At 44.5% G+C, this 20466-nt stretch overlaps 1 protein-coding gene across 1 annotated transcript in view; it reads left to right on the forward strand.

Moving 5' to 3' along the window:
• The window catches only part of TRMT9B (tRNA methyltransferase 9B (putative)), a 41921-nt gene extending 23728 nt beyond the window's left edge, over positions 1–18193 (forward strand). The window contains exons 3-6 of the mRNA XM_045821171.1: positions 1279–1475; positions 9341–9495; positions 12325–12498; positions 15958–18193. Coding sequence (XP_045677127.1) covers positions 9342–9495; positions 12325–12498; positions 15958–16994 — 1365 coding nt within the window. The 5' untranslated portion in view covers positions 1279–1475; position 9341 and the 3' untranslated portion in view covers positions 16995–18193. The remainder of the gene's footprint in view (positions 1–1278; positions 1476–9340; positions 9496–12324; positions 12499–15957) is intronic.
• Positions 18194–20466: the final 2273 nt, after the last annotated feature.

Raw genomic sequence — 20466 nt, forward strand, 5'->3', positions numbered from 1 at the left:
GCCGGCCTCTCAGGGCGGCCAGTCCATTTAGGCACTGATGCCTGAAGGAAAGGTGCACAGACAGCCGAGTTGGCTGGAGATAGCAGGATGCCTGGGTTGGCCATGGAAGAGTGATCGCACATAGACAGCCTTCCGTTTCAGGACGAGCATGTTTGCTCAGTAAACAAATGTACCTGCTTTATGATGAGGGCAAGCTCTGAGAGTGCGTGAGGGAAAATGAGATCCTTTGACTAATAGCTCCTTCAAAACCCTTCTTAAATATTCTTCGCCAAACGTCAGCCTTGTGGCTCTTCAGTGGTGCAGATCATACACGTGCGTGTGATTGAGAAATGCCTGGAGTGTAAAGGAGTGTGCATGTTCTAAAGACCAGAGAGCTTTTTCAAGCACACCCAGGTCATTGATTCTTAAATAGAGACCCAGACTGAGGTGGGGAGGGATGGAGGTGCAAGCTGGGGAAAGCCACATGCACCCCACCATCCTGAGAGTCATTGTACTCTCAGTACAAAGTCTCACTGAGAGACATCGCAATAAGAGGTACAGTTTGTAGCAGTGAGGTGCCCACACAAATGATAAGAAGTCCAAGAAAGACAGTTGAGCACTGTGATCAGACTAGGGTCCACTTGCCTTCCTTACAGATGAGGGATCTGGCCCGAGGTTTTACAGGATGGGCTCTTCCTACCCACCAGGCATCTCTGCAGACCTCACGTTGTACCCCCAGGACCTCTGCATAACCACGTGCTTTTGGGGCATGCAAGGTCTTTTTTCTTTTCTTTTTTTGGTATCTAAGAGCTTTATGATAGTGGGTCTGTCAGGTTTCATGACAGACCCACTCTACTATGAAAAATGAAAAAATAAATGTGGACGAGAAGAATGGGAGCACTCGTCCGAGTGACATGGAGGAGCTGATAGCGTGAACAGGTGCTGAGCGGAGCTGGAATGATTTAGTGTAATTTGGTAATACCATCTTTAAAAAGTAGTACACTTAATCAAGCCACTGTATTCTGAGTTGACTTTCTGTGCTTGTAATTTTTCCAAGAACAAAATGAAACCATTCGATTTCATTTTGGGGGAGAAGTACTGTACGTGTTACAGAAAGCTTAGGGATCAATTCAGAAATTGCTCTTACAGTTCTGGCACGCACTCCACATAGTAACAGTTCTTTCTAATTGCTTCTTCTCTGGGTAATATGTGCATGGGTCCAGAGATCAACCTGGGCTGTGGCTGGTTCAGTATTTTTATTATATAAAGTGACATCTACTGTTCTTTTTCCTTCATAAGGCCTGCATTTTCTGTAAAGATTCCTGCAGAGTGGCTCATCATGTGAAGGACCTCGCTATTTGATTTTAGGCTTCGACTTTTCATGTGCATTACATGTTGAGAAGGTCATGAGCGCCAGCTGTCACTCTCTGAAAGTGGAAACTGCCATCAATCACGAAGACAAGAAGTGATTTTCCTGTAATCACAAGATGACTCAGGTTAGCTGCTTTCAGCTAGTACTGCCGTTTAAATAATGTGGGGGTTTGGGGCACTGTGCGTGTTCAGGGAACCTGATTAGTCCCAGCTCCTGTGTTTTTATGGCAATGACAGAAAGTGTCATTTTATATCAGTGAGTCTGGGCGACAGACTCATAGATAGAGAGCAGGCGGACAGCTCTGGGGGTGTGGGGTGGGGAGTGGAGGGATGGAGCAAAAAGGAGAAAGAACCCATGGACACGGACAACAGTGTGGTGATGGGGGATGGGAGGAAGAGGAGGTGTAAAGGGGGTAAATGGTAATGGAAAAAATACAATAAAAAATTAAATATTAAAAATAAATAAAGGAAGTTAGAATTTATTTTTGCACTAGATGGAAAAAAGGATTTGAAAATAGTCATACAGAGTAAGTTAAAATTACAATAATATACTGGATTTAGTTTTTTTTTCGAGGTGCAAAATGCTTTTCTAGGAGTTAAAAAGCATTGTTAAATGACAGTTTTTATTATACAAAAGCTTAAAGTATAATTTGTCCTTGAAAGTAATGCGTAGATGTTAAGTTTAAAGAATCACATATTAAAAACTAAAAACAAAAACCCTGTGTATTTTATGATTAAGTATAAGTAAATTCTTCAAACTCTCCTGACTTGTATTTTTACTCTAGAATTGTAGTTTAAGTACATCTTTAAAATTTAAAGCAGAGTTTTGTGCTCTCATTTTTAACACTGTGTCTTCTGTGGCATTTATAATAGGAGCACAATTAATGAGATTTATATTTGATTTTAGTTATAAAACTGTGACTACCGCGTACCTAGGATATGTCTCCGAAACAGGAGATCAGGAACTACAGAGCGCACTAGGGGAGCCTGTCTGAGCCCTGCCTCCCTCGGAGTGATGGTCGGCCCCCGCAGCATGCTTATGGTTTATAACCTAAGACTCGAGGACCAGGTTGTCTGGAGTAAAGCAGCGTGTCTTGCCGAGGATGCTGAGGAAACAGCTCACGGACTCATTGGCTTGTCGGCTAATCACTGAGTGACTGCTCCGTGTCCAGTGCCTGCCCTCCAGCAGCTTCTGATCTAGTTGGGAACACATACACAGCTGAGAGTTCAAGGTGGTATCAGCAGAAATGCCCTAGGAGGGACGGAGATAATACATGGGCAGTATACAGAAATACTGGCAGAGATTATTTTTATCTCCAGTTATCCATGACGTCTTTATGGGGGAGGGAGAAGCTATGCTAGACTTTGAAGGCCGGGAAGACTTTGGAGGGGCTAGGTGACGGGGGAGAATTTCAGGTGACAGCGAACAGCTTGCTGGCTTCAGCAAAGACCTCAGCGGGGAGCTGTAGAGGGGCCTACTCTGGGCAAGGTGAGTAGGTTCTTTGGGTGGAGTGTTCGAGTCACGTTAGGCACAGGATACAAGGCTGGCGAGGTAGACCGGGACCCTCCAGGTCCTGGAGGGTTTTGAATGACGGATTGAGGGGTGCAAACTTTATCCCATAGATAGTAGAGATCCCCTGATGGGTTTCCAACAAGGAAGTGTTATTATCAAATAGACAGGGAGGGAAATTATCCAGCAGGAAGGAGACATTCTAAACTGCTTTCGTTGGGTTCATGGAGGGAAAATTGTAAGTTACAGCCATCGAGTCAGGAATAACGCATATGGCTGTGGTCTCTCCAGGCACCTTTTACTACCCAGGTAAGCGAGTACTGATGGAGAAGGATGTTGCGAACTCGCAGCAGCATGGATTTGCCAGAGGTGGCGAATGTGGGGGTGGGAAGAAGGCAAAGGGGACCGAGACACCAACCAGGAAATGGTAACAACAGCTCCGATACTAGGTTGTGGCGATACAAAGAAAGATGGAGAGGTGACAGGAAGATGGAGAGGTGACGAGGAAGATGGCAGCAGATCCCAACGACTCCGACCTTCTCCGGGGCTGGCATTGGCTCCCAGGTGACCCTGCCAACGCGGAGCGTTCTATCGCCGGAGACCTCCCACAGAGTGCTTTCAGCGGCGTGCAGCACGTCCTCGGGGGTTGAATATTCACCCCCCTAAGTCTAACAGTCTAATTTTTTATTTTCGCTTTTAAAGTCAGTGCATACGTGACTTGTTTAAGAAATCTTAACCTGCTCCAAAGTCATGTAGTTGTTCTCCCTTTCCCCCTAAAAGGGCTGTTGTATTTATTACCTGATAACAAGAAGTTTTCATTCACAAACGTAGTTGATAGGCACTTGGAGAACAGTATTTAAAAAACAAGTGTGTTTTCCGCTGAGTCAAAAGACGGAGGCCTGACTGTAGAGAAAAATCATGGTGCACAGACTTAGGATATGATGTAAGAGAAGTTTCCATCACAAACAAAAGAGAAGTCCCGCCAGTGACAGAGCTGTGACCCCACCACCGTCTCTGCGTGAACTCCCCGGCACTGTCCTGAGGACCTGTGCCATGGCTGACTCCTCCCTGGGGACCAGAAGCCACTGCAGGAGACAAAATGAGGCTGTCTCAGGGTTTCCTGGGTCTCGGGGGTCCAGTCCATCTCCTTGATGAGACACTGGGAAAATCTTTTCTCTGGAAGCATTTTTGGCTCCTCTGACTCTTTTTACTACGTGTACATGGTGTGGGGTGTGTGTGTGTGTGTGTGTGTGTAACTTTTCAGTGATCATTAAAGATGTTTTCATTGTGCTGTATTCACATCTGATATCAGAGTTGCCTTTGAAATTGTGACGATTGGATGTCGTTCTCAATGCACACCCATCCCCCCCATTTCTTGCCCAGAAGCATGGCGTTAAGAAAGAGTGAGAGGTGGGAAGGATAACTACCAGGGGGTCAAGGAAACTTCGTGGGTGATGGCTATGTTCACCATCTTAATTGTCTTCATGGTTTCCCAGGTGTGTACATTTACAGACTATGAAACATTTCAAGTCTTGTAGAATTTAGGGGTTGGGATTGCATTTGTTTGTGAAAATTGGAGAAGGCTGCAGGCAGAGTTTTTTCTTGGTTCACCATTGCAAATTAAGTTTGAAAATGTGGAATACAGAACTGTATTCAGTTTTCTCTCAATTTTTAAATAATATGGTTAAAATAGAAAATGTTAATATTGATAAAGAGAAAATAGAACAAACTCAGAGTAACAAATTAGCAGATTCTAATATAATATGATTGATAGTTTTCACCTTTCATTATGTAGATATTTCACATTTCTTATGATGAGCAATTCATTCCCATTTCCTCCTTTTTTTGGCTTTAAACGCCCCTGCTGTCTGTCCATCAAGAGCAGTCACTCAGGAACCTAAGCGGATGCTTCCAGGAACCCAGGGGCACTTGGAGAGCCACACATTAGCTCATACATCTTCTGCCTATGAGTAATCCACATCTTGTTATGTCACATTTAACCGCCAAAGCAAGCCACACGGCTTTGCCTGAGTCAAGTGGGGCAGGCCGGGGGGAGCATGCCAGCACAGGAACCCCAGACATCCGTGTCTCCTTACTGACCACCCTGCTGTTAGAAGCAGCATTTTCTGATGTCCTTCTCCTTGTTCCTCTGTCCATGGGAGGCACACTGAGCCACCGACTGCTTCCGTTAGATTCTTGTCACTCTCTCCCCTTCCTTCTGTACTCAAAGGCATAGAGGCTAGACAGATAATAACACAAAAACAAAACACTAAACATGAGGAGTATGGCTGACTGGAGAGGACTCTCATGGTGGTAAGGTCGGAACTCCAGCCAGCAGAAGCGGACGGGGGATGTATTGACTCTCTGAGCCGGGAAGGGTAGGGAGGGGCTCCCAGGATGGCGAGGACTAGTCCCAGGCGCTGGAAGCAGGACCCTATGCTGCCACAGTTGTTTTTCCCTCTCCGTTTGCCTCTCTTCTCTGTTTGCTTCTCTTGACTTCATTTTCTGCCACCTAAAAGCAGGCATTTTCCATGTGGAAGACAGATGGCCACTGGCAGCCTGTCCCTTACATCTTTCCCAGTGCTGCCAGAGGAAAGGCCAACATTTCTCTAGCTCTACACTGAGCTGTCTTGAGGAAGGACTCTGATTGGCTTACCTTTCATCACCTGCTGACCACTGAAGCAATCAAAGACTGTGTCCAGGAATATGGGATACCATGATTGGCCAGGGCCACGCCTGATGCCCACCCAAGGAGGGCAAGATACAAATTGTCAGTACGCAGAAGGTGAACTTGATTGAACGAGTAAAGACAGTAGGTACTCCAGTCTACTTAGAGTTAGGTATACCTAGAGGGATCTTTGAAAATTGTAAATCCAATCATGTTGCTCCCCCACTCACCTAACAACTTAAAACCTCTTTCTATTACACTTCAAATAAACTCCAAATTGGGCCTCCAGATTTTCAGAGCATCACTTTATGTGACTTCTCCTTATTTTTCAAATGATTTTCCCTTCTCACATGACTGACCGACAAGGCGTTGGCTACAAGGGCCTAGAATTTGACTATACACAGATCAGAAAGCTGGCTAAACCAAACCCTGTCTCCCTAGCTTCTCCTGGAACCTTGCACTTTTATTTCCGTGTGAGTCTTACTAGCTTAATTACATTACTGAATCCACAAGGAATTTGCTTATATTTATATAATTCTCATGGAAAATATTGCAGGAAACTTAAATCTATGGAGTATCAGAAGTGTCACATTGGATAGTGCTAACTACAAGTCATTTTCATGGTCAGCTATTTATTCCGCAGTGTATTATCTTAACTATAAAATACAATAGAAACAAAGTGGGTTTATATTGTTCCCACATTTTAAAATAGCTCTTTGAAGTTACTTGTTTGTGGTAGAGGCCAGGCAACTTGGGAGAGGACTTAGAGTAAATTCTCCGAGGGGTGTTCAGTCAGATACTACAAATTCTGAGCTTGTAGTTAGAGCCAAATGGAAGGAAATTGAATTTTTGTTGATTGCCACTTAACATTTGCAAGTACGATAAAGTAAAATGTATTTGTTCTAGGGTTCTTGAAATTGTATTGCCTGATTGATTTCTTAAAGAGAAAAAATTTAAACAGACTTAAGTCTCCTGAGATTTTGATTTAAAAGAAAAGCACTCAGTGTTTTGGTTTTTTTCCGTGTGTAGGCAGTTAGAGCCAGCCATATGTTTACTTTGTAAATTCTAGTTGAGGGTGCAATATAAGCTGTTTCAATTTGGGTGGAAGTTTTAACAGGCTTCACAAATGAGATTTGTACTCTGTTAGGAGTTTGCCAGATTTTTTGCTGGGACTGTGGGCTGGTCCATGGTAATTTAAGTTACTGCTAATTTGTTTTAAGAGTAAATCCTGAAAGGCTCTTTCTTGCAATAGAAGGAATGATGAAATTAGAATACAGTTGTCCCCTGTGACCTCAGTGGATGCCTGGAACCGCTGATAATACCAAACACTAGATGTACAATGGTTTTTCCTATACAGATAGAAGTTTACACACACACACACACACACGCACACACATATACATATACATATAAAGATTAATTTATAAATTAGGCACAATAAGAGATTAATAACAACAGTAATGAAATGTAACAGTTGTAACAATATATTGTAATAATAGCTATGTGAATGTGGCCTCTCTCTCTAAATATCTTCTTGCACTGTGCTCACCTTCTTCTCATGACGATGTGAGATGCTATCACACCTGCGTCACGAGATGAAGGGAGGTACATGTGCTGGGCCAAGGCACGTTTCATGTCCTGGGCAGGATGTGAAGGACAGCAACAGATTTTACCACACCACTCAAAATGGTGAATAATTTAAAACTTAAGAACTTTATTTCTGGAATTTTCCATTTAATATTTTCAGACTGTCATTGACCACGTGTAACGTAAATGTCAGAAAGCAAAACTGTATGTGGAGAGACTACTGTGTTAGCACTTGATGATAATTGTAGTAATGATTGTTTTAAGCAAGAGTCAGCAATGAATCGGATGCTAACCTTGGTGAGAAACAGGGTATTTCCATAGTCTCCAGAGGTGTGCATGGGATGCAACAGGAGCACCAGGGGCAGGGCTGAACTCACCCATCTGCACCTGTAGGGCCAGATGGATTCTCCTATGATTGGACTTACTTTCATACTGATTTGTCAAGAGCCACAGTCTGAGCACCTAGCTGCTTCCCTGGACTACTCCTCACTCACGGGCCACAGGAGAATAATGAAAAGATTAAGCCCCAAACAGCAGAGACCTCTGAGACCTGCTCTTGTACTTCTCCTGTTCCTTTCTGGTGGCCCTTGTCCTGCATGGAAAGTCAGGGAGGGCTTTCTGGTGATGCTTGTGCTGAGAACGAACAGAAGGTAGTGGGACAAACACAGTGTCTGCGCAGGTCCCCGGCTGCTGGGGCGTTTGTGGCACCTGCAGAACTGTGGATGCTGGCGGTGGATTGTTGAGAACCGCCCTGCCTGGTATCAGAAGCTGTAACCCTTGCCAAGGCTAAGGCTGAGGGAACGACCTTCGACCGTAAGCCACCAAGGAGACACAAGCTTATCTCCCTGGAAGGAGGAGGTCAGCTTCTGCTCCTTTTACTTCATCCATAACTGGCCCCCAATGCTTGGTTGGTTAGCTAATGACGGGTAAGATTCCCCAAGGGGGGAACAACCTAAAGACAGGCAAGAGTATGTGGGAGGCCTCCAAGGAAGGACTTTGGGGGCTACAGCAAAAGGAGGTGATGGACCCTCACCCCTCAGCTTTGACAAAGCCTGAGTCCTCATTGTCTGCAAGAAAATCTCCTAATCTCTTGGCTGCCTTACTTCCCTTGCTCCACCTAAGCCTGAAACAATGACGGAGGGTGGTGCAGCCCTGTGCTGGAAAGGGCAGGTTCCCCAGGCGATCAGGCCTAAGAAAGAATATTCACATCCTGTGAAACCTGCTTCGTTTAGAATGCTGTCAATTAAATGATAAATAAGGGTCCAAGGAATAAGTAAGTTTGTTCCTCAAAGTTTTATGGCTCTTTAGCTATCTGACCCTGACTCAAAATAGGCCCTCAGAGTTCCTTGTTATTTGATCCTTACTTCCAAGCAATGAGTAATGAGCTTTACCTGGATTTCTGTGTAAACGAACCCAATAAAAGCCGTTGAGGAAAAGGCTCTTGGCCCTTCTCCTGTGAGAAATCGGCCACCTTTCCTCCCCAAGCAGATCATGTCTTGGTAGACTTATTCTCATCCATGGCGGACGGGGGGCCCTGCAGACAAAGCTTCCCCACAGTGGATGGCGAGCAATGGCCCCTAGAGGCAAGTTGAGGCCAGATCAGAAAGAGACTTGCATGTCCTCCTGCGTACCTGAACTGGACCAGACACGCTATGGAATGCCTTTGAAGAAGTCTAAGATAGGAAGCAATACAATTAGATTTATGTTTTATAAAAATAATTGTGGCAGAATTGAAGAAAGGGATGGAAGGGCGAAAAAACACCTATTTACAGGCTGCTGAAGTAATTCAGGCAAGAAATAAGTACCTTTACTAAAATAGAATCAGTACAAATATAGAAAATGGTTGGGTTCCAGGGACATTAGAAAGGTAGAATCAATAGGACCTTGTGACTGATTGGAGCGGTGAGTGGCGTATTATGAATTTTTAACATCTGTTTGGCACCAGAACGATTTATCCAAGTGAACCATTGGTATACGCTTCCCAAATGAGGCCGGCTCTCGCACAGGAAATGAGAATGACTAGCTCCTCCCCAAACCATTATTTTCTGAAGACTTGCAGGTAAAAATTAAGCATTTTCTAGTCTTTGGACACCTGTGGGAAGATGACAGGTTCGGTTTTTCTCTCGTCAAGTATAAGATCAGCACAGCCTCTGGCAGCTGTAGGTTCCCCGTTTTAGGCAACCTGCCTCCTCCTTCACCTCCCAGCGGTGGCCCTGTCTCCCCAGGATGGACCCTGAAGCCGCCCGGCTGGAGAAGCAGCACGTGCACGACGTGTATGAGAGCACCGCCCCCTACTTCAGCGACCTGCAGAGCAAAGCCTGGCCCCGCGTGCGCCAGTTCCTGCAGGAGCAGAAGCCCGGCAGCCTCATCGCTGACATAGGTAACCCAGGCCTGCGGCGCGCAGTGTGAAATGCGTTCCGTACTGTCGTGTCTTTCCTGTTCAGATCCAGTGTTCATTTTTGCTCGAGCCAGCAGTCTGAAGTGGTGCCCTTGGCTTGCCAGTACCCAGCCCATTCTCTTGATAGCAGAAATTCGCACGGTCAAATCGGAAAGTAGGAAACGTCCTCAGGTCTGCATTTAGACAGTGGCGATCTTTTCAGGGCTTTTGTCCACATCCTTCCACAAAATCGACCTGGCATGGGTTGACTGAATCAGGACGGAAATGACTGCTTGTGAAACTGACGATTTTAAACTTAGAGATATTCACATTTGTAAACACAAGATTGGTGGCGCACCTTGAGTGGCTTTCATGCCTTCCACAGAAAATGCAGAAATTATAGATTTCCTATAACCTCTTAATTAATCTCATGGATTTTTTCCCCTTAACTATTCCGTGGGTGTTTCATTATTAGAGCTTATCTTTAGGTAGATCATGTCTTTGTAATCACTGACTTCCCTGGAAGATTTTGGCTCAGTTTGTTTCCAAATTGAGTGGTGAACCGCAGCCCAGTAGATCTAAGCCCAAGGCCTAAGCCATGCTGGGATTCCCACTTGAGGCCTGCCCACGTAAAACAACTCTGTAGCAATTGCATGATGATTACGCCCACAAGAGTCATAAGTCTGTAGTTACAGACTCTGTCTCATTTGACATTCACTCTACATGCTGGTAAGGGAAACAGACACGTGCCCAGGGCATTTGGCTTATCAAAGACGGTGCAAGCAGTGTGGAATTTGGGGAAGGGGAGCATTTCATGGAGAAATGATGAGTCTGAAAATATCTCTACCATGTCAGTTTTTAAAAGTAAATCTGGTTTTGGAAAATACAGTGACTTTGGAGCTCTTACCGCCTCTAATCTAAGCAAAGTCCCAGGATCTGAAACCAGTCGGTAAGAGGAGGAGCCATTCAGCACCTGGCTTTAGGGCAGCGGTGTGTACGCAGCCTACTTTCTCACGCCTTACATCTAAAATTCCTAATGAGGCGCCAATGTGAGTGTAAGAAAATGAAATCATTAAGGGGGCAATGACATCTAGATTATCTTAAAATAATAAAATTAAAAGAATAATAGAATAATTAAGAAGGTAAAATAAAAACAATAAAAGAATAAAATATGCTCTCAGAGACAAAAGGCCTTTCCAGGTATGATACCAAAAAAAGTCAGAAATCATAAAAGAAAATGCAGTTGATTGTCATTATTCACAGTATTTGTGTTCTATAAAGTTGCCATGGACAGTGAATCAGTGAATCCTGAGTATAGCCCCTAGGGAAAATACAGGGTTAGGTCCCTGTGGGTCTCTGCTCATATTTTTGGAAACTGGTCAATACCTAACGTTGTTCCATGTATGTATCTGTGTAGAGACACTGTATTTACTATATATTGTTGGTTCGTGAACAGTGAACTCACAGACAACAGCTGTAATGATGCCCAAACAAAGTGTATTTACAACACGTGCTGCCGTGAGGCCAGCATCTCAGTCTTCCTGCCCTTGGGAACCCTGGGCAGCACTTCAGCACGGTGCTGAATTTTAAACAGTGAAATCACCAACAAAAAGTACAGACATGCACAGAGTGTGTGTGGTGCGGAATACAAAATAGAAGGAAATATAAGCATGCAGACAGACGCTTTCTGTTCTCTCCCTTCAGAACCACGAAAGGTTGGCATTTAATGAGGTTTTGCAAAGGACCGGATGCTTGGGTACTGGTGCTTGCTGCAGTACCGAAAACCTTCTGATTTATTTCCTGCACGTTTACGAGAGTGGGTGACCAGGCTCGGCATTCTGTCTCAGCTGGCATCAGTGAACCTTAATTATGCTTTGAGTGGCTCATAATTTCAAGCAACACCTATTAAAAAGGAGTTATTAAAAAGTGTGGTGTATTTCAGAAGCAACAAACTAATTATCTTTGAATACTGGTACATATATTTTCAAAATATCAGGCATAAGAATCTATAGGTAGTTCTGGAAGGTACAAATATCAGCTTTGTTGATATCTGTAAATATCTCTGGAAAGGAACTAGAGGGCACGCCTGTGCTAGAATATACCAGGCACTACATGGCAGAGAGCTTTGTTTCTAGATGTTACTCACTCATGTTACAATCCTCTTCACTGTGACATCAGTGAGATCCAATGATCCAAATCTTTGGGCAGATAAATGCTGAATTACTTGGGTCTGTGCCACTGGAAAGTGGAAGTCAAGAATGGTCTCTTTAAGAAAAAAATAGTTCTTTATGAGAGTTGTGTACTTAGTCATGTGAGACCATTGAAAACCTAGCACTGACAATAGGCTTTTTTCATTCAAAATAAATTTTAAAATGTTTGAAAAGCCTGTTCTATTTATATCCATTTAAAAGTTCTTGGCAGTAGTTTGTTTTATGTGACCAGGAAGCAATAAGACTGTCTAGAGAGATCACACAACAATCAATGCCGTAACGTGTAGATCTGCACAAAATGAAATGTGTATGTGGAAGTCACTTACATGAAGAGACTGGACACTGTCCCTGGGATACAGGGACCTATCATTCCTTGCCACGGGCCAGCCAGTATGTGTGTGAGCATGCTACCTCCTGTGGATATAATGTCCCTCTTCTACATGAAAATATGTAAGAGCTGTAGAAGGCTTTTCTTTTGCTTTTGTGTGTCCCTTCACCCCATCTTGCATTCTGTCTTGGTTAGTTAGTATAAAGTAATTTCTGTCCTTGTCATGAGACAGGCTAACTGACAGTGTCCCGGTCTCCATTAAGGACAGCAGGTAACACAGTTTTTCTTTTACAGGTTGTGGGACTGGAAAGTATCTTAAAGTGAACAGCCAGGTGCACGTCCTGGGCTGTGACTACTGTGGGCCGTTGGTAGAGATTGCCCGGAGGAGAGGGTGTGAAGTCATGGTGTGTGACAACCTCAATCTCCCCTTTAGGGACCGGGGCTTCGATGCCATCATCTCCATAGGAGGTAAGGCCGCCAGGTCACACGCTCACTCTTCACCATGAGAATATAATGTTACGTGGTTGGGGTCATTCTTACGGCCCAATACCCACTCTTTGTGGAAAGGTCTGTTCAATTCCTTTTATCTCATTTTAAAAAATATTGCAACTCAGTGAGTTAGTTGACTAATCTCAGATGTACTTCCGGGAGTACATATAATTGTTTAAACTAGTTAAACTGTCAAACTGGTATTGTATTCTTTTTGATGACTCATTGCAATTTCTTTTGCTGATGAGTAAGAAAGCATTAGAGGAATTTTACATACTGAAAAGAATACTTTGTTATATTGTAATGTAGCCAGATCTTCCAACCTGGAGTAGACCTTTATAAGTCATATTACCTTTTTTAGGCCATGAGTGTGCTCTTTGTTAGCAGAATACTGTAGCACTAATGCCACCTGGAAGGATGCGTCATCCAATCTGCCACTTGCTGGTATGCAAGTCACTGGGGAAGATAGCCCCACCTGGCCCCAGATTGCATTGTTTTTATAAGGCCTCTCAGCTCTCTACCTGCCAGAGATTGCTCATAAATCAAGCAAATATGCTTCTCATATCCTCCCAGCCAATGGGCCCATAAAATACACATGCCAAAGTTTTTTTTAAAAAAATAGCAAAACTTTATGCCTGAAATTTACACAGGTAAGGCTCATTTTACTCAGGACACATATTCCTGAACCTTAATATGTTAGTCATCTTTAAATATGCTTGGGAAACTTGCTATTTAAAGGAATTGTATGGCAAATTCTTTTGCAAAGCAAAAAATCTTTCACAAAGTAAATTATTTGCCCCAACACACTTTAAAAATTAATCTATTTGAACATAACAAGCTTTATTAAAGCAAGGTGAGCATATATAAAACTGACAGACCCGATAAAAAAAACACAGCATGAAACTCTTCGTTCCCTCCTGAAACAGAGGAGAAGCGGATTTACTCAGCATTATATAGGGACTGTATCTTTGTATAGCGCGGCCTGGACGCCATAACCCTGGACTAGTTAGGGCTGGTAGGAGGTGGTTGCCATGGAAACCCACTATGTGTCAGTCCACTTCTTTGCAGTTGAAACTGTTCAGTTCACTTTGGCTGTCAGCACTAAGAGGAGGGATCCTTGTGGGATCAGGCGATACCAGACAATCCTTAAAATCTCGAGTACAAAGGACATTTTTGGTTTTTGGTTTCCACCTGAAAACCTGGAAATTGGAGGGAGGTCAGAGAAGAGGACTCCTTGCCCGTCTTGAGCTCACATTAGGTTCCGGGTCTGCAAGGCCACCTGCATCCGGGCTGGGCTGCTGAGTGAGCCACCGGCCTGGGCGAGGGAGACCGACCAGCTTCCCCACTTTGGGGAAATGCTCCGTGTGTCTGGGGCCCAGCACGTCCCCACTTCCAGCTGAAGTCCCCTGCCTTGTCCCAGAGGAAATGGAGCGTACGGGTTCTCGACTTGTGATTAAAACTGTTCCCTTGAGTGGAAACACAGCCTATGTCTTTATGAACTGTAGCTGTAAATTAATCCGATGGAGTTATTTTCCTGCTGAGTTTCCCATTTAGAACTAAGAAATTTCAGTAGACCATCTCCTATGTTCATACACATTTACTTTCCTATTTAGAATTCTGTGTGTTGTTTCTTTTTGCTTAACGTGAAGAAACATGCTTTTGCTTTCCCATGTCTCTTAATAATAATGTGAGAGGTACGCATCAGACCTAATTATACATTTCCTCTGTGGTGCTGACCGATTACAAAACACTCTTTCTACTTTTAGAACAGTCCAGAAATAAAAAGAATGATTCAACAAAAATTGTATAAAAAACTTGCACCAGTGTATTAAAATAGTGTCAACTGTTCACTTTGTGTCAGTGGTTCTCCTCTTGGGGCTATGTTGTCCCCACCCTCGGGGGACACTTGCCAGTGTTGGGAGGCTTTTCTCGTCGTCCCAACTGAGCACGTGTGTGTGCACTACTCTCATCCAGTGGGTGGGCCCCACAACGAAGGATGCTCCGCCCCCGAGTGTCAGCAGTGCTGAGGCTGAGAAACCCGGCTTTACGCCAAACTCATGGATTCTGTACATCTACAGCTCAACAGAGAAACGTATGTTCTCAGACTAACTCCGTAAAGGGCTCCTTCTTTGAGGGTGGGACTGAGGGGCACAGTCCAAAGCCTCGAGAACTAAAGCAACGACTGGTCAGAGGTTGCCAGGTAGCCACCGATGGATGGAGGCCAGCACACGCCAGTTCCTGCTCTTCGCACTCACATCAGCCTCCTGCCTCAGGCTTCCAACGCTCAGGCTTCCAACGCTTCTGCCTGGTCCCCAGGTTTGCGTGCTGCTCCCGGGAACAAACCCCTGACTGAGAGCAACACAAACGGTGTCTGTTGGGTGACCTTCCTTTGGCAGCTTAATTTATGTAATGATCTCACTTCAGATGGTTACCATCTCTCGGTACCAAGTATAAACTCCAGGAATGTATTTGTTTGAAACCACTACCAATAGCTGGAGTGGGGGGAGGGCTACAGGAGCGGGCTCCCTCTCCCCCTCGTAACTCACATGCACGAGCGACAGTGTCCAGATTTCCCTCTGAATGACTTCCTACCGGAGATACGGGATGAGCCCGTGTGCGGAAAAATAAATCTTTGTTTTCTCTTAGCATAGTACTGTGATTACACTCCCCAAGGTGCTGCAGACAAACACTTTCTAGCTATTTATGATAAAAAGTTCCAATTAGACAAAGGCAATCCTGCTTGACTTTGACTCTGACTTTGCAGGAATTGAAAGTAAAAAGGATGACCTGGAAGTTGACTTTTTAAAATATATACACAACCATTTTACATTACATTAACATTATGCAAAATGATAAGCCATCATTTGGACTTGAGTTTGGCTGGCTTATTTTTGCATTTGAGCTTGGCTGGCTTATTTTTACCCTATAAACAGAAAAACAGTCTTCAACATTTTTCTCCACTTCTATTTGCTTTATTAATTTTATGAGCACTAATCAGTGCTTTAGAGGTAGTAGCAACCATTCATTAAAGCAATGAATTACTTCATAGAATTCTAGTAGGAACACTTACCTAACTTAGTGCGCCCTTGCAAATTTTTATTAATTCACATTGTCATCCTCTGGTTAACAAAACTCATAAGATTGTGGAACTGAAAGAGATTTTACACGTTGTTCATTCTAGGTGTCATATGAAGAGACTTAAAATCCATAGAAGTTAAACAGTTTCCCAAGATCCATTGTCTGCTCATTACCCGAGTCAAACTGAAAAATAATGTCTCTCCAGGCCTGTGCTATTTTCACCATGTGCCCTGTCCTGTAGGAAATAAGATTCCACTACATGTCAAAATCACATCAGCGTTATATGGACAACACGAGTACATAAATGCGTAGGCTTACGTACGCGTATGCACATTGAGATCTCGTTTCTTCTTTTGTCAGTTATACATCATTTTTCTACAAAACAAAGAAGAATCAGAGCAATAAAAGAAATGGCCCGAGTCTTAGTGCCTGGAGGCCAGCTGATGATTTACGTCTGGGCCATGGAGCAAAAGAACCGGCACTTCGAGAAGCAAGACGTGCTGGTTCCGTGGAACAGGGCCCTGTGCTCGCGGCTCCTGTCCGACCCCAGCCAGCCTGGGAGGGAGAAGCAGTGTGGACGCCCGGACAGGAGCCACCCCTGCCACCCTCCTTGCACCGTGTGTAGCTGTTCCGTTCGTTTTAAGGAGCGATGCGGCTCGAAACGGTCCCGCAGCGTGGACTATGAACCTGCTGCGGCTGGAACCTGCTGTGCAAGTATTTCTAAGGGAGGTGGGGAAGAAAATGGATTCTATAACACGTTAGGAAAATCTTTTCGCTCCTGGTTTTGCTCCAGATCTTTGGACGAGTCAACTCTGAGGAAGCAAATTGAAAGCGCGAGACCCTTGAAAAGCACAGAAGCTCGGGCCGCTAGTGCTGTATCAGTCCAGCCTTCCAGCCACTCTAGTCTAGACCTGGATCGCCAAGAGCCCTTAGCAACAAGAGAGCAGAACTTAGATGAGGACGTGTTTCTGGAAACCTCTCAAAAACATTTGGAGTGGCTGAGAGCACCAGGCACAAGGAGACACCTAAATGGAGACCATCAGGGGGAAGCTGGGAGAAATGGCCGTGGGAGTTTTCTGGGTAGCAGCGACACTAACGAGAAGCGTGTGGCCGCAGGTGACTTAGTTCAAGAAGGGAGCCCTTCTGCTGGTAAAATATTGAGAAGGATTTCTGCAGCCGGGTCCACAGACTCCATCCCGGATGACGCAATTTCTGTGGAAGGCCGACAGCCAGACGTTCGGGATTCCAGAGCCTTTATGCGCTACTACCACGTGTTTCGAGAAGGCGAGCTCTGCGGCCTGCTGACAGAGAGCGTGTCCGAGCTCCACGTCCTGAGCTCCGGGAACGATCACGGGAACTGGTGCGTCATCGCGGAGAAGAAGGGGGGCCGCGACTGACGGCTCGTTTCGGACGACTCCGCGGATGAACCATGTGCTTTCCGCCGGGTCTGGGATGGTTACCTGAATTGGCTTCCACTTTTCTTTATTTCCTCTTTTTTTTTTTTTTACCCATTTATGCTTTTTTTCTGTAGAGACGATGAAAAGTCATCTTTTTAATCTTTGGGTAAACACAGAAGCAGGCATCTGAAGGTTCTGAGGGTGTTTGTGGTTACAGGTTGCTAGGAGAGCTCTGAAGAAGAGACACACGTGAACCTCAGCACGGTTTGGGTTTTTTCCCGCTGAAAGATGAGCTTATTACGAGATGACATGTATATTGTTTTTTAGTATTATAAACTAATTTTAAAAGAGTCTGTTTTTAACTGTACCTTCTGAAAACAGCATTTTGTAAAGTTAGGGGGGTAATTTCTGCTTCTCAGATTATAATTTAGATCTATTTGCCAGCAAACAGGTAAACTTCTTTCACTGAACAGGTGGAAATTGCACCTTGTAATCAGTTATTTTGTGGCCAAGGCCTTGCCTCAAAGTCTTCAGAAAGGTGAGAAACCGTAGAGAGAGACAAGACGTGTTAGCTGAAAATTAACAATATTTACAACTCTCTTTTGGCTCTAAAATAAGCCTGCCTCACCCCCTTTTTGGCTCCTGAGGTCGTCTGGTGGAAACGAGACGTGACTTGTGTTGTTTGGTGCATAGTTTGCATCAGAGGGACGATGGAAACAGGCGTAGAATTGGGGTGTCAATTAAAAATTAATTTAGCGTCTTCCATTTCTTAAATTAGGACATTCAACCACAAGTATAAGTGGTTTTATTGCTGGAAAGAAAAGATGCTCAGAGAAGCCCTTACAATGAAGGCTTAATGGCCTTTTAGTTACGAGTGGATGTTTTCTCGCTCTGAAACCTCTTGTCAGATGCGTCTTGAATCCCAGCCCTGCTGCTAGGAGTCTGCTGGAGGTCATTCTGTTGGCAGCTTACCACTCACACAGCTCTCAGTTTCCTAGACCGCTCCAGAACAGGTTTCAGCAAGTAGCCTGGATGAGCAGCCTTCTGCACACACATGCCCCAAGTTGTATGAAATACTCTCTGGCATGGTTCTTGGGAGAGACGTTGTCACGTAATCTGGACAGGGCTGTAACTTAAAAAAACTCTCACTTTGCATAATAGCTCTCACTTTTTTTTCTCTTGTAAGTTTATTTTATTGATTGTGCTATTACAGCTGTCCCAATTTTTTTCTCCTATTTATCCCCCCTCCACCTGCATCCCCCCTCCATGTGCATCCCCCCACCCTCCAGCATCCCCCACGCCCCTTAGTTCATGTTCATGGGTCCTACATATAAGTTCTTTGGCTTCTCTGTGTCCTATACTATTCTTAACCTGCCCCCTGTCTATTTTATGTCTACCAGCTATGCTACTTATTCCCTGTAACCTTTCTCCCCATTCTCCCCCTCCCCCACCCCACTGATAACCCTCCATTTCTCTAATTCTGTTCCTGTTCTAATTTTTTTCCAAAGATTTTATTTATTTATTTATTTTTAGAGAGGGGAGGGAGGGAGGGAGAGAGAGAGAGAGAGAGAAACAGAGAGAGAGAAACACAGAGAAACATTAATGTGCGGTTGCTGGGGGCCATGGCCTGCAACCCAGGCATGTGCCCTGACTGGGAATTGAACCTGCAATGCTTGGGTTCGTAGCCCGTGCTCAATCCACTGAGCTATGCCAGCCAGGCCCTGTTCTGGTTGTTTGCTGAGTTTTGGTATTTTAGGTCCAGTTGTTGATAGTCATGAGTATGTTGTCTCTCTTCATCAGCTAGGCACAAGAATTCTATGCATCCAGACCTTATTTGTATGCAAATATTTAATTCTATGGTTGTTAACATCTTTTTGCTATATTTATGTGAAAAGCACTCTTAAATCTAACTGCCGCCTTTGGATATATACCCAAAATATCATAGATCTCCAATATATATGCCTAGCCATTGAAAAGCCTATATGAATATCTCGATCACTTGAAAATCTTGCTCACCTTTAAAACTGTCCTCAGAAGGAAAAACAAGTCACAAGTGAGTTTAAACGTACACAGGCTATTTGTGAGTGTTCAGTCTGCCTTAACCTGGTTATGGATTTTGCTGCTTTATCTGAAGTAACTAGAAAACTTGGGGCTCCATTATTAGTGCTGGCTCAAACAGTGTCTTTCCCGTCCCTTCTCTTGTACTTGCTGTCCCGTAAGAGTCCCACGATGTGAAGTAGAGGGGAGTGTGTGGGGGATTATGGGAATGTTTTTGAAAGCCTTTGCTGACTTCTTGATGTCTCACTGGCTTACCTGAGGAATTCCATATAAACAGTCAAATGACTTGGGAAAAGTGTGTTAACATAGACGAAGGATGCAATCAAAGTAATGTCATGGTGGGAACCACACAAGAGGCCTATTTAAATTATTTTAAAATTGTCACAATAGTGATGAAATGACATCAGCCTGTCGTGGCAACTAGCAAACCATCCAGCAGACGTCTCGGAGCATCATGTGGCAGCATCCTTTCTCATCACTCATCCGGAAGCAGGAGGGTGTGTAATTCATGTCTCTAGTTTGCCTTCCTGTGTCCTTCCAAATTCTGAATGTCAAGAATTCCTCTGCATTTTACCCAAGTGTCAATGAAATGGGCAAAGACTGGAGGTAATCCAGAGAGAAAATGATCCAACTCTAAATTAGCTGGGAACATCAACGTACTGGCACATTAATGGCCACAAACAGCATCAGCATTGGGGGGCGGGAGGGGGGCGTAAATAAATAAATAAATGGGTTTGAAGCAGGACAGAGCGGCTAACCCAGCAGCTGTTGAACTTCGTGGGGAAGCTTGCAAGTGAAGTATGAGGCCCCAGCTGATGTGGCTCAGTGGACTGAGCACTGGCCTGCGAACGAAAAGGTCGTAAGTTTGATTCCCGGTCAGGGCACTTGCCTGGGTTTTGGGCCAAGTCCCCAGCTGGGGGTGAGTGGGAGAGGCAATAGGTCCATGTTTCTCCCCGTCTCTTTCCCCTTCCTTTCCCCTCTCACTAAAAAATAAACAAAACCTTTAAAAGGAAAAAAAAGTGTGCTTGAGCTGTGAGCACCCACTCTTTAGGAGGCAGGGGGATGGGATATAATCTTTGGCAGAGCAGTGGTAGTCTAGAAAGCGCTAATTAGGGCAGCCTGGAGCTTTTCTTTCCTACTGCAGAGAAAACTTGAACTGTATCAATAACGGCGCCTAACTTTTCCTAAATATCTAACACTGGTTTTACCTGTAGACCTCACCGAAGCCCTCCGAGGTAGGCATACGTATGTTCCCATTTTGCAGATGAGAAAAACCGAGGCAGAAAGAATTTAAATCTCCCAACGTCACAATCACGTCTAGAGCCTGTATCACAGGTGTAGGAAGGGGCAGGGCTGAGACTCGAGCCCAGGCAGTCTGACACCCAGGCGCACTCTCAGCCACAACCCCAGGTAC

The sequence above is a fragment of the Phyllostomus hastatus genome, unplaced genomic scaffold (assembly GCF_019186645.2).
Source record: "Phyllostomus hastatus isolate PE091 unplaced genomic scaffold, TTU_PhHast_1.1 phas_scaffold_46, whole genome shotgun sequence".
In the NCBI taxonomy this organism is placed as follows: domain Eukaryota; kingdom Metazoa; phylum Chordata; class Mammalia; order Chiroptera; family Phyllostomidae; genus Phyllostomus; species Phyllostomus hastatus.